At 42.2% G+C, this 14,053-nt stretch overlaps 1 protein-coding gene across 2 annotated transcripts; it reads right to left on the bottom strand.

Annotated features, from left to right (window-relative positions):
• Nucleotides 1–273: 273 nt before the first annotated feature.
• Nucleotides 274–13,709, bottom strand: LOC146571920 (malate dehydrogenase, cytoplasmic-like). 2 transcript variants are annotated; one of them, XM_085275914.1, is made up of 9 exons: nt 13,432–13,709; nt 7,103–7,201; nt 5,672–5,768; nt 4,224–4,399; nt 3,290–3,412; nt 2,468–2,644; nt 2,271–2,384; nt 1,938–2,027; nt 274–706 (listed from the first exon to the last, which is right to left on the bottom strand). In XM_085275914.1, the coding sequence occupies exons 1-9, from the start codon at nt 13,483–13,485 to the stop codon at nt 584–586; spliced, it is 1,053 nt and encodes a 350-aa protein (XP_085132040.1). In that variant the 5' UTR covers nt 13,486–13,709; the 3' UTR covers nt 274–583. The 2 variants fall into 2 exon arrangements, with proteins under 2 accessions (XP_085132040.1, XP_085132041.1); XM_085275915.1 differs by lacking the exon at nt 13,432–13,709 and adding an exon at nt 8,219–8,372.
• Between the last annotated feature and the right edge of the window lie 344 nt (nt 13,710–14,053).

The raw sequence follows: 14,053 nt of genomic DNA, 5'->3' as shown, positions 1-14,053 counted from the left end.
TGGTGCTCATTTCCCACACATCACTGCAAGTTGATTTACAAGATTGAGATATAGAAAAGATATCAATAATATTTTAAAAGGTTGTGCTGCACATAATGTCCCCTATACTGCATTCATGTGTCTTTCAGACTGTATTCTGACAGTGGACCATCTATTATAACAGATCCAGGTGGGTATGATAGTTTAACCCCAGTCTTTAAAGAAAAGTTTAAAACCTGTATTGTATCCACTGCTGAGACTCCTAAACATGAAAGAAGCACAACTGAGGCCTGATTTGGTCGGTTTCTTGCTTTATTGGTGACATGTTCCGTTACAGTTTCTGGACAGCTACTGCGTGTTATCTACCACCACAGACATTTTTCAGTGTCTTGCAGATGTAGGAGGCCAGGCTATGTTCATTAAACAGGTTTTCTGAAAACCTGAAGTGGCCAAGTGACACACACTCACTCACACACACGCATAAACACATACACACAGAGGTGACACGCGGGCGCCAGCTTGGACGGTTTATTATGGTGGAATCTCAGAGCCGAGAGCAGCGCGCCTTTGGGGGAACTAAATTCTGGACACCGGCGCGTGACAGTCACTGGGAGAGGAAATCCAGGGCAGTGTCTCGCTCCTCCACCAGCTCTGCCGCTGTGGCGTCCATCTTGGCTCGGGAGAAGTCATTAATGGGAAGGCCATCGACCACTTTCCAGGTCTTGTTCTGTGGATAGAGAGAGAAGAGTCAATGGTCGAGCTATGAGATTTATTGCATTTTGTCCAAACTCATCTTCAACTAAGGCTGTCAGCAAAAGAGCATTGTTGTTACACTGTTATTGTTACTGTGCGACAAACATCGACTAAAAGCATGAAGTGACTTACATGTGACTAACCTACAGTTTTGGACACTAATGTATCTTATACATCATCTGGGAGACGAGTATATACACTTTATATACAAGTACCAGTTATAATGCCGACTAAATTTACATGAATGTGATAAGGGGCACACGTTCATTTTGCAGCTGTTAAGTAATTAGGCAAGCTAGCCAACCACTTTAATCTGATTTTGGTTAAGCATTGGGTAACATGAGCCAGAATTGTGTTTGATCACGAAAACCAAAAGATCCGTTCAGTGAGACAAATGTTCCGTCGATGTCCACTGCAGTATTCTGCTGTTTGACAGGCTTTAATATTTACAGCATGTTTTTTTTCTTCTTTTTAGCTGATATCAGCTAACATCAGCTTACTTGCTAACGCTGACAAACTGCTTGATGCCCAGGCAAAAAGAAATACACCCTCAACAACCTTAAAGAGTTTGGGCCATGTTCATTTTCTGAACCGATGGAGGCAGAAGAGTGCAGGTGGACATGCTGTTGAAAAGACAAATCGGTTTGCTACAGATTTACAAGCACTAACATTGTTTATTTAAGCTAAATAAACAATGTTATCTAAGGACCATAAAGCAGCAGGAGTGTGGGAATGATCTGCAGCAGCTGTTTATATAGACAGATGTATGTAGCCTGTATATAAACCAGCCCAACACAAGAACCTGGACAGATTTTGAACAGTCACTTGGGGCGATCGTGGCTCAAGAGTTGGGAGTTCGCCTTGTAATCGGAAGGTTGACGGTTCGAGCCCCGGCTTGAAGTGTCTCGCCCAAGGACCGAGACGGTCGTTGTGTCCTTGAGCGAGACACTTCAGCCGTTGCCTACTGGTGGTGGTCAGAGGGCCCGGTGGCGCCAGTGTCCGGCAGCCTCGCCTCTGTCAGTGCGCCCCAGGGTGGCTGTGGCTACAATGTAGCTGCCATCACCAGTGTGTGAATGTGTGGGTGGATGACTGGATATGTAAAGCGCTTTGGGGTCCGTAAGGACTAGTAAAGCGCTATATAAATACAGGCCATTTACCATTTACTTCCTAATCTGGACCTATTTTACGGTCCAGCATGTATTCACCTTGATTTGGACTGGGAAAGAATAGATCAGGTCCTCTGGGATGTTGTAGGAGTTTCCAGAAGCATAGACACCCATGGAGACAAATTCACCCTTGAAGACAGGTAACAGTTTCAATCAGTTTGCATCAATAACATGTAAGCAGAAATGTATAAAGAAAGACTACAAACTCAGCAACTTGTCTGGAAAAAAAGAAAAGAAAAAGCTTTTTTGATGTGATCTTACAGGTCTAAAGATGAGGACTTACCTTTCTGACCATCGGGATTCTTATTATTGTCAAACACTAAAAAAATAAAATAAAATTGAGCTGGGATTAATCTCTGTATCCACACTGACCTCCTTGGTGCCAAACCAGATGTCCCTCATGTGGTCACAGATGGCCTTGGCGGCAGACATGGCACTGGACAGCTTCCTGGCCTTGATGACAGCAGCACCACGCTGCTGCACTGTCTGCAGGATGAAGAGGAGAAGGTTTCACATTAGAACAAAGTTTCTGTCTGTTTGTTATGTTTGGCATGGAGTCAATAACTCACAGAGATGAAGTCTCCTCTGAGCCAGGCATCGTCCTTGATGGCTTGGTAGGCTTCCGTCTCGGCTCCCTGGAGGTTGACCTTAGCGTGGTGGACATCGGGGTACTGGGTGGAGGAGTGGTTGCCCCAGATGATGACGTTCTTCACTTGGTCAGAGGACACGCCACAGCGCATCGCCACCTTCAGGAGAGAATACAACAACAAAAACAGAAGTAGTATTTTAAAATAGTAACCATGATATGTCAACACTATAATTAATGGTGCGTTTTCCAGTTAGTGGTTATTCGATATAAAATCTTTTATCAATATAAGCAAAAAAACCCAAAACAAACTGTTACTGGGGAACTTAAGTGTATTTTTCCATCTGACAGAATCGAACCAAAGGAAAGTTTGAGCACCTGAAAAAACACTTTGTGCAACTAAACGTTCTGGGCCCTTGTTTGTGCGTGATATTGTTCAGCAGTCTTTGCAAAGACAAATGTCAGTTTCAGATCTTAATGTACATCACAATATTATAATACGGTTTACTCCAAAAAACAAAACAAGTTTAAAGCATGTCCGGACATATTTAGGGCAGAGACGAACTACAGTCACGTCAGATAGGATTTTATGCATTACTATAGTTCACAATTCAAAATAATTTCATGATGACAACTCTCGTCAGCTTGATTTAAGAGTTTCTCACAGAAACTGTCCCAGCAGGATGAGTGTTTAATTGCCTCAGTGATGTGTGGTCAACAGCTGGTTGGAGATGTGAGCAGGTTGTCCTGTATTATACAAATGTATATTGTAAACAAAACAATAGTAAATTGTAAACACATGTACCTGGGAGCAGGCTCTGTTGTGGTCCAGTCGGGTCAGGCAGGAGAAGTTCTCTTTAGGGATGGATGGAGCAGACTTGGAGGCGATCAGACAGTTGGTGTTTGCGGGGTTTCCAACCACCACAACCTGTCAGGGTGAGATCCAAACATATCTGTCAGACACAGAGTCTGAGACAATTTCCTGAATTTGCTTTGCCTGCAGAAAGCAAATGAACAACTGGCAAAACAGAGTCACAGGGTGAGCAGAATTTAGAAGATGCTCAAATCTTCTGTTATCCTGAAAATACACATTTATTAAAAAAAAAAAAAAATTTAAACTTTTAAACTAATGGAGTAATCAAAAACGTAAACGTTTACAGTAAAGAACGGCACTAGCGATTTAGCTCTACGCTGGTAGTGACCCGAGTTTGTAGCTGCTCTGTTAAAAGTCAGCAGGGCAGGTTGTTATGGCCCACGGCGCTCTGTTGCATAAACAAACTCAGAAATGAATCACACAAATAAATTTAGCTCTCTTGACAAAAAGGACTTAAAACACAAATATTCTTCTCCCCTTTGTAAACAGAACTCTGGCATGAAAAAGAAAGATTTTTGAAGATAAAGTACTCGGGACTAATCCTCACTGAATTAGAGATTTTAAGATTAGGCACAGTACAAAATGCAAGTTCAACAAAACACACTTGGAACCTTTGGAGACCTGCAGTTCTTTTATGCAGCAGCGTGACGCTGCTGTGTGACGTCCAGCAGACAAACAGATGGTTTTGACATGCAAAAGACGTTTTCACTTCCTGTGTTCATCAGCTGCAACTGGCTTATTAAGTCACAGATTTTCAACAAAATATCTGAAAATAATATTATACTAATATAATAATATTCCCCCCCCCCCAAAAAAGCGAATGGAATGAACGTAAATATGGGTATAGTGAAAGTCGAGGGGTCACCTTGACAGTCTTCTTCGCATACTTGTCCAGAGCAGCTCCTTGCGTCTTGAAGATGGCCACGTTGGCCTTGAGCAGGTCCTTCCTCTCCATGCCCTCCTTCCTGGGCATTGAACCCACCAAAATGGCGGCATCAATGTCCTTGAAAGCCACTTCTACCTTGTCAGTGGGGATGACCTCTGTTGGAGACGAAGCACGTTAGCTGTCGCAATTGGGACTTAAATATTCCAATATTTTGACAACATTTTGATGAGTGAGATGAGAGAGAGCCTTTATTTGTCAGTTGCACACAGTTGTTTTAGTCTGCAAACCCCAAGCACAATCCTGTCAGGAGATTTTCTTTCTGTGTTTATCACTACACTGCACCATGAGCTATCTGAACAAAGGGGCCCCTGCAGGAACGTAATGATAAGAAAAAGTAAATGCATGGACTGATAAGACACACACTGATTTTTAAAACCAGCATCAGTACCCAGTGTACCCAGTTACTCCCTGCAAGCGTAACTTTGCGCATAACTTTGTAAGTTCTGACTAAAAATAGCGACTACTTTAATGAAAGTTACAGAAGCTTGGCATCTCAAAGATACGTAGGGTATAGCTGATTGGCATGCCTACTATGCGATTTTTTTTGTTCTTAGTTGTGTACAAACTTTGGACAGTAGTATTTATTTTTTAATGGCAAAATCAGTGTGATAATTTATAAAAAATGATCATTTCCCAAGTGAAGATAGTCCTCGATAGGGTCACATTAACCTTCTCACAATTTTTACTGTAATAAAAGCTCATTGTTACTGAGCGACTGAGTCCACATGAATATCTGCAGCCTTGGCTGATTCTGCCTTTGCTGATAAGATGTGCTTGATGTCTGATGTTAGACGTAAGCTGGCTGGTATCAGCCTGGACTTCAGTCGGGGTTCATCTCTACTCCATTCATATTTGTCCCACCACTGCTCTGATTGGCTGCTGTGGTGCCTGAACCAGCAGCCAACCAGAAACTGTACTTTAGACACTCCTCCAAAGAGCAGCAGCAGTAGACAGAGAAGGCTTCTGCCCACAGTTTATGAAGGGCACACACACACACACACACACACACACACACACACACAGTGTACTGCATTCCAGATGGAGCACAACAAGCATCTGTGGCTGCATCTGGCCGCTGACTTCTTAAAATCTCCATCCTTCTATCCACTTGAGCTTAAAATGAGCAATAAACAGCTTTTGAACAATGTATTGCATGCTAACATAATAGAGTGGTTTCTGATTCAAAATAATTAGCAAAAGCTCTGCAGAATATTTGTCAACATCTTCAAAAGGCAGGCAACACCTTTTAAGATTCCAGAAAATAAACAAGCAGTTATTTTTGTAGTTAAAAGGCTAGTTTAGATCCAGCTGATTGAGAAGATTCACCATGAATTCTTGCCATGCACAGACACACGGTGTGGGCTTACCCTTCAGAATGGGGAGGGCGCAGTCCTGCAGCTCCATGACGACTCCATCAAGCACTGGCAGCATGGGGGGGATGTCCAGGAGGATCAAGATGATTGGCTGAGAACACAACATGGTGACATCACAGTAAGACAACTTGAATTATGGTGTTCAATGTGCATCACACAAGTTCAAACCAAACACTTTATTGTAAGTGATATAAAACAAACAAAAAACCCAAAAACTTTTGACTGATTTATTTGTAAGCAAAACAGGGTGTATCCACGAAAAACACTGATGTGGCTTAAAATTAGATTTTGCTAGTGGCTAAATCCAGGGACAGATAGATACTTGGGGAAATCGCATGGTTAACATCAGCCGGGCATCTACAGAATTATTTCGTACTTTGTCTTTCGTCTGGCTAACACTGGCTATTTCTAGCATGTCCTCTAACGTGTAAGCTCTTTCTAGTGAAAATGCTATCTTGAACGGACAGGATCAGTCAGTTATCCAAACTTCCTGTGCTGTCCAGTATCCTGGCAGACAAAAGCAAGCAAACTTAAGTCACTTAATAATGCTTTGATAAGGTTATGCAGAGCTCATTTTATAAATGTCGGGAAAAATGTGCAAAACACTCAGTGCAGCATGTTTCAGTAGAAGCAAGATTATTATTTTTTGTAATTAAGGTGAATATAGCATGAAAGTGAAAGGATTTGGGACAGATTAGCTCCTTTCTACACCTCGTACAAAGACCTTTCGATGCATTTCCCGGTGTCACCTCCCACATGGAGTGACTCATTAAGGTCATGTTTTAAACTGCAATATTGGCATGGAATCAGGTTTCAGATGCAATCACTAAAGTAGAACCTGTTGTTCCTAAAACTTGTTCTTCCAAACCTTCACAAGTGTGGGAGTTTTCCCATGCTTTTCTCCAATGCCTTCCTAAATCCATATGAGTTATTAAAGCTCTGTTATTTTATTCTAATAGCATACCTTTGCATGATTACGAGTTTAATACTCTTACATTGGCTTCATCTTCTAAAACAAGCTGTTTTAGCCCCTCCCACTTAGAGACCACACTCCCTTTAAGTCAACTTTCTTCAAACGGCTGCACTCATCAAACATAAGAGTGAACAGCAAGTGGGAGGGGCTTTTGTGCTTACAGGCAGCACTGTGTACATGAGATGTCCATGTCAGCGAAAGAGCGTTTAGAGCAGCCTGAGCTTTAGGCTCACAGAGACTACTTGTTCATAAAGAGGCCTTTTATTTGAAAACTTTGTTCACTTCTCCTTTTTCCCTACACTCTCTCACAGATCAGAACTCCATTAACAAGGCATGTTCATTACTCATGCTAATTCCATTATATAACAGTCCCAGTCAGAGATCGGGATCTGAGAGAAGGGGACTCTGCTGCTTCTGAACATTATGTAATCAAAGCTCAGAATGAATCTCACCTGGTCCTTCCCGAACACATCTCCCTTGGCGATGCTGTACAGCAGGGAGTAGGCAATCTGGCCAGCAGCGCCGGTCACCAGAACACGGATTGGTTCAGCCTGCGTAGACAAAAACATTAGCGTCACTGACCCAGTTAAACAACTGAGGCAGGAAATGAAGGAGCAGTAACTATCATTGTTGGCTCACTGGCTGTGACTTTTCTTTCTAGTTGAAAAGCACATATGCATAACAAACTAAATCTTTACATTGAGGACAGTGATGTCTTCCTCATAGACAAAACTTCACAACAAAGCCCGTTTGAAAATTAGGACAAACAGAATGATCTAATATTCTTGCATAATAGCAAGAGTAGCAAAATTATTGTTTATTTTCTGTGAGCACTTGGTATCTCCGTCTCATTGTCCATGCATGAAATTCATCAAGCAGTGGACAGACATACTTAAGTATATACAAGCATGGAAGGAATTCCTTTCATGCTTGTATGACTTCGCACTCACTTTAATGAGAAATAATCAATGAAATGGGCGAATTGCATACAGGGTTAACGTGCATTTTAAACACAAAATAAACTGCACACAAGTATGTTCAGAGCCCGCCTTGCATTATTTCTAACTGGGCGGTTTGTAAGAGAGATTTCAATCTGATGGAGCTCCTGTTGTGATTGGTTACGCCAACAGATTGAAAGAAAAGGCCGCTGATGTAATTTGAGGCCGATGCCACGCCACCGCCTCTCCTTCATATTAAAATGGAGGTTTTGATGTACAGTGAACCAGCGACTGTTAAACAGTACAGCGGTGCACTAACCCGCAACAGACCGTTGCTGTATTACATCTTCCGTATTTTCGATAACGCATCTCCTTCCTGCGCCACAGCCTGCGCGTGTCTGCTTTGCCCTTGGGTCTCGTACAACACAAAGATAACCTTTATTAAAAACTCGTAACACCATCAGCATGAAGTGAGATGAAACAATTACTCTGCCGCCTTCTTGTCAATGTTAACGATTAGTGCATCATTAAATAAACCGTTTTTTTAACCAAGAGAAACGGTATTATGATATTCGACGTCTAGTTTACATAGTTACTATCAGCCAACGAGGTCAAAATATTCCAGCTTACCATTTTAACTAGCGAATGCAGATAGGTTTGCTGTGCGGTGCCTGATTCCCCCTGTCAGAGTCGGACTGGACTGCGGGGTCACCTCTAGCCTTGTGTTGCAAGTCAGGCGGCGAACCGACTCTTCACACTCACCATGGGATTTGTAGTCCTTTTCAATATTAAGTCAGATGTTTTGACACAGCCGAGAATACAAAAAAGAACCCATTCTCCCACAATGCATCACTCTGGTGAAACCGCGCCCCTTTGTGCTGAATATGGTGGATGGTTTTCTGAAAAGCGTCCTTTTTAACAGAGCATCTATAAACTGTATGTTGTCGACATCTTGTGGTCGGCAGCGGAACATCATTTGTTTCGCAAAATGACAGCTTTGAAACTCAAGAACGGCATTATTTACACTTACAGAAGTATGTTTAAGGCCCTCTCTATGGAACGTTTTAAGAATGAGCAATCTAAAAAACGAAAACACCAATGGAATAACATAATAACACTGGGAATATGGGGACTCAACACTGACCCAATGAATGGAACCCCATAAACCTTTCTGGCTACCGAAACTACCGAAATATATCAAGAAGTGGATGAATTCCCTTAAAATTCTTAGAACACTTTAATTGTCAATTAAGTATTCACAGAACTGAGGTGAAACACACACACACACACACACACACACACGCGCACACACACACACACACACACACACACACACACGCACACACACACACACACACACACACACACACACGCACACACGCACACACACACACACACACACACACACACACACACACACACACACATAAATTCCCCTCTTGCTCCTGCAGGCAGTCTTTATTCTTCAAGCTGGGTCCTCTACCAGAGCTGGCAGCTTGAGGGTCCTGCACAGTATCTTTGCTGTTCCCAGGACTGCGCTCTTCTGGACAGAGATCTCAGATGTTGTTCCTGGGATCTATTGGAGCCACTCACCTAGCTTCAGGGTCACTGCACCTTGTGCTCTGATTACCACAGGGACCACTGTTACCTTCACCCTCCACACCTTCTCGAGCTCTTCTCTGAGCCCTCGGTACTTTTCCAGCTTCTTGTGTTCCTTCTTCCTGATGTTGCTGTCATTCGGTATTGCTACGTCTATCACTACGGCCGTCTTCCTGTGCTTGTCCACCACTACTATATCTGGTTGGTTAGCCATCACTATTTATGTCCATCTGTATCTGGATGTCCCACAGGACCTTAGCTCGGTCATTCTCGACCACCCTAGGGGGTGTCTCCCATTTTGACCTCCGGACATCCAGGCCATGCTTGGCACACACTATGCCGGCCACTTGGTTATGGCGTTCCATGTATGCCCTGCCTGCTAGAATCTTGCACTCTGCTGTGATGTACTGGAGCATCTTTACACAGCCTTCATCTGGGGCCTTGCTTGGTTGTGATAGACCCCAGCCTCTAAGGATCTTGTACTTAGAGCTTGTTCATGTGCTTCCATGATTAGAGCCTCTGTGCTGTCTTTCAATCCAGCTTTGTCAGCCTGCTGGTAGGATTTCTAGATGTCAGCCACTTCCTCTATCTGCCAGTGGTACATACCGTGCAGAGGGCTTGTCCGTCCATGATGGTTCCTCCTCTTGCTCTGCTTTCTTGGGTTGCTGCTGCCTCAGGTATTGATTGAACCTGGTTAGTTGGGGCCATCTTCCTGATATAACCGAGGATGTTTGTTGTCTCATCTTCGACTGTGGTACTGACACTCACTAGTCCCCGGCCTCCTTCCTTCCGCTAAGCATACAGTTTCAGGGTGCTGGACTTGGGATGAAACCCTCCATGCATGGTCAGGAGCTTCATTGTATTGATGTCAGTGGCTTCTATCTTCTCCTTTGGCCAACTTATTATTGCAGCAGGGTACCTGATCGTGGGCAGGGCGTGGGTGTTATAGCCCAGATCTTGTTCTCTTCCTTCAGCTCACTCCTCAGGACTTGCCTGACCCTCTGCAGGAACTTAGTGGTTGCGGCTTTCCTAGCGGCCTCTGCGTAGTTCCCATTTGCCTGTGGGATTCCCATGTACTTGTAGCTGTCTTCGATGTCTGCAATGTTGCCTATGCAGAACAGCAGTGGGAACAGCGCATCTCCTTGGTAGATCCCACACTTGATGGTGACTTGTGCTATATGCTTGAAGTCGACCTCTATTGTTGTACCCATTGAGTTTGTGATGAAAGCTCTTAGAGTCCTAAAACATGGTGGAGGTAGAGATTGCTTGTGTGGTTAAGAGTTTAAGTGAGTCACTAGTGTTTATTGATGATTTAACTGCTGATAGCAGTAGCAGGATCAACCTCAAGTGTACAGAATCTCTTCATTGTATCAGTGAGCCTTTTACATGAACCAAGCCTTTTGGACCCTTATCATCCATGGAAAGTACTTCTGGAACTTCCTCAAAGGACTTGATGATTTTTTCCATTAAATTCAAGATGAAGGTCATCATGCATTACATGACATTAAGTGTTTATAGATTAATGTCAAACCGTTTTCTTTTCCCGTTAATGAGTGAACATTTTGCGACTGTGTGAGGTGTCAGAATTTCTTATAGTTTGCATTTTAGAATTCAAATTTGTAACAGTCTTTTCATTTCTTTTATTATTTTTGTTGAAAAACAATAAAAATCAAATCAGGCCAGCAAGCAGGTGTTATTGCACAGGGATTGGTGTAATACAGGTTTATACTTCCGAATTAATTTTTTATAGTACTTTCAAGCTCAGAATTGGATATGAATAATGGAGTCATTTCAATGATTTCATGTTTACTTATTATTATTATTATTATTTTATAATTACAAAAATAAAAAATAAAAACAAAATAATTTTTCAACTATGAGATAAAGTATTTCTCATTCTCTCTGTAAGTCAGAAGCATAGTAGATGACACCTTTTGGCTACCAACAATATTATAAATAGTAAATGCATCTCTGACTATTCACACCAAGCACATTTATTCTACATCTAAGTACTTGGAACCTGTGTATTTTTAAAAGACCAGGCTTTTCAGGCTCATCAGAACTCATGAGGCTCCCTTACTAACCTCCTCAAGAATCCCTGAAATCCTGTTAAGTGTTTCCTCTGGGATTTTTTTTTCCCACTCCAAGACCCCTATAACATCATGCAGGCTTTATTTTATTTACCACAAGTCTTTGCCTTTGAGACTTTTGTTTCAGTTGATTTGTATCCCCTTTAAAGCATCTAAAACTCTAAAGATTTCATTTCAAACTCTAAGCAGCAATATGTTTTCCTCAAAACGTCGCCCCTGATGTAGATAGTAGAAAAAGTCAATCTGAAAAAGTCAGTCAGTTTTACAGTAAGGTGTGAATTATTTTGATTGCTTTCAAGTCAGGGCCAAAAGTGAACAGTTACTTTTGGTGAGTTCACTTCATGCACTACAGGAAGCTAACATGATCAGCTGCTATCTTGTTAAGTTGCCAGTCAACCTAGCAGGGGGTAAAGTTGCACTGAGCTGAGCTATCTAATCTGCTGTTGTGTTGTGGCACAACCAAGGTCACAAACAAGAGTCAGGAGGCTGAAGTGACCTGATAGCTTAGCAGTTAGAATGCATTTCACATGGGGAAAATAAAATAACTTCAAGCTGTGAGTCCCCTGTTTTTCGCAAGTCATTCCTCTGCCCTCTTTCCACTCTAACTATCCAATGATGCCAAAACTTCTTTCTTTTTAATGTACTTTCTCTATGCATCCTTTCCCATTGCTCATTGAAGCTTAACCTATAAAAGAAATCCAAATTTAACAACAAAATGTAGCCTTTTAAAAATATTTAACCACAGTTATACTGATAGTTACACTGATAAATATAGGATATAGTGGTAAGGTATGTTTTTAAAGAGAGTGGTTTTTTTGGCTTTAAATGGGTGTCAATCATAATCAGGGACTGCAAATATCCAATCTGTAAAAGAATTACAACACAATGCAGAAAGCCTGAATGGGAGAGTCAAGGCTGTAGCGGCACATTTTCATATTCAGCCATCACACATTTTTTGGCTGTGTAGTGTATTTTAGCAACTGATAACTGAAGGGAGGGAAGTGAAGGAATGCAGGGTCTGTTCTAGGGGAAAAAAAACAGAGGACCAAGTGAGTTTTTCAGTTACAGTCAGAATTCTTCTGCATATCATTCAGCTCAGCCATGTTGGATTTGTGTGGGCCCAGTTAAACTTTCCCGAAACAGGTCTGTGTTGGCGGTAGCTGGGCGGGAACTGACCGCGGTGCTGATAATCTGCAGCGTGGTGTACTGCATCAAAGCAGCGGGAACAACCACCGGTGTATGGCCTTCAAAATAAAAGGATGGAAAGTGTATAATATTTGCTAAGCTTTCATTGGCAGACAAAACATCTATGTTACACGATTTATGTCCTTTTATTCTGTTTATATAGTTTTAAGGGTGTTTTTCTTAGGTGCACTGTACATGGGTTCCTGTATGAACTGGGAGAGACTCCAGCAAGCCAGGGAATTTTTTTGTGTGTTCATTTTTCATGCAGAGCGAAGGTTTAGGGTGTTGATTTATTATTCATTCAAATGTTTTAAGTTTACTCTGTGTAATTATTCTTTTCAATTTTACTTAAAAAACAATAACATGTTTTATCATAGTTTTAATTTGGACATTATCATAATATATTTACTATTGTACTTTCTGCCGTGCCAAGGGTGTATCTTCATGCTTGAGTTAAAAAAACAAACAAAAATCGGGGGGCTTTTTCTTTTATTTTGAAGAAACCCTGCGGAAGTTGGTTTGCTTATTTTAGTTTGGTTGTCAGTGTAAGCTTTACCAAAGCTGCTAAGTGTGAAGGCGACGGCTGTTGTCAAATCAATGACAACGGGGTGAGAGAAAGACGCAACCTGCTGGCTGAGTTTCTTCATTCACATGAATGTAGCATAGGTTTTCCGGTAGCCAGTTTCATACCAGTAGTTAAACGCAAAAGGCCCAGGTGAAACACAACATAGGGCTGTATGAGTTAACCATCGGTTTACTACAACAGTTAGAACAAACGACAATGGCATGCACCTGTCTAACGCAGACATGAATTATTAATATCAATTAGTTCGAAAGCTAAAGTGAATAGTGACCGTTTGCATCGGTCAAGTTTGACTTTAATGATGCGTTCAAGGACGCGTCGTCAGCTCCGTCCCCAAGGTGGTAAAACTAACATCCTATGCTTTGCTGATGCTGATTTCCACTCACCCGCGATGAAACGGTCCGCATCACCAGATACATGGAAGTCAGCAGCGTTAACATGGTGCCGCTGGTGTTTAGTTGTCTTCTACTAAAAACAGACGTCCTCTGAAGCAGAAATGGCGCCTCAGTAACGAGAGAAAGACACACAGACACCCTCAGAAAGAGAATACGGCAGGCGAGGATCCCACCGCGACACCAAAAGCGACTGTACCCGCGGTGCAGTCACATTCACGGCTTCTTGTTTCTCGTATGCCCGAGTCACACCTCCACTCTCTACCTATACACACACATTAACACACAAACACACACGATTGCTGCAGTCCGTCTAGTCCCTTAATGAGATTTTGAGGACGCAAATAGCCTCTGACCAAACCGCTAAAGCTTTTCCTCTGCAACCATAGGTGTAAATTAATCGTCATAATGGGCGTAATATAGCAGTGCTTTTCTAATAAGAATATCTGTAGTAGGTGACGTCACTGCAGGGGAACGGGATATCATGGCTGCTCCAACCCAAAATGTATGTTTTTCAGGTCACATGAGGACTGCTGCAGAATCAACGCTGTCTTGGAAGGAAAGCAAGGGGCAATAGTAATGCAGGTGTTGATACAGAGATGTGCAAAGACATTCA

This window comes from Mchenga conophoros, linkage group LG6 (assembly GCF_057382185.1).
Source record: "Mchenga conophoros isolate Kocher_MC1m ecotype Shallow Benthic linkage group LG6, M_conophoros_male_GT1.1, whole genome shotgun sequence".
Classification (NCBI taxonomy): domain Eukaryota; kingdom Metazoa; phylum Chordata; class Actinopteri; order Cichliformes; family Cichlidae; genus Mchenga; species Mchenga conophoros.
Note: the sequence above shows the minus strand (reverse complement) of the source record. Positions and strands in the feature narration are given on the sequence as shown.

Coding starts and splice junctions, on each gene's coding strand:
- LOC146571920 (XM_085275914.1), bottom strand. CDS start 13,485: ATGTTAACGCTGCTGACTTCCATGTATCTGGTGATGCGGACCGTTTCA. Junction 7,202..13,431: donor TGCGGACCGTTTCATCGCGG/GTGAGTGGAAAT, acceptor TTGTCTACGCAG/GCTGAACCAATCCGTGTTCT. Junction 2,028..2,270: donor TCTGGTTTGGCACCAAGGAG/GTCAGTGTGGAT, acceptor CCTGTCTTCAAG/GGTGAATTTGTCTCCATGGG.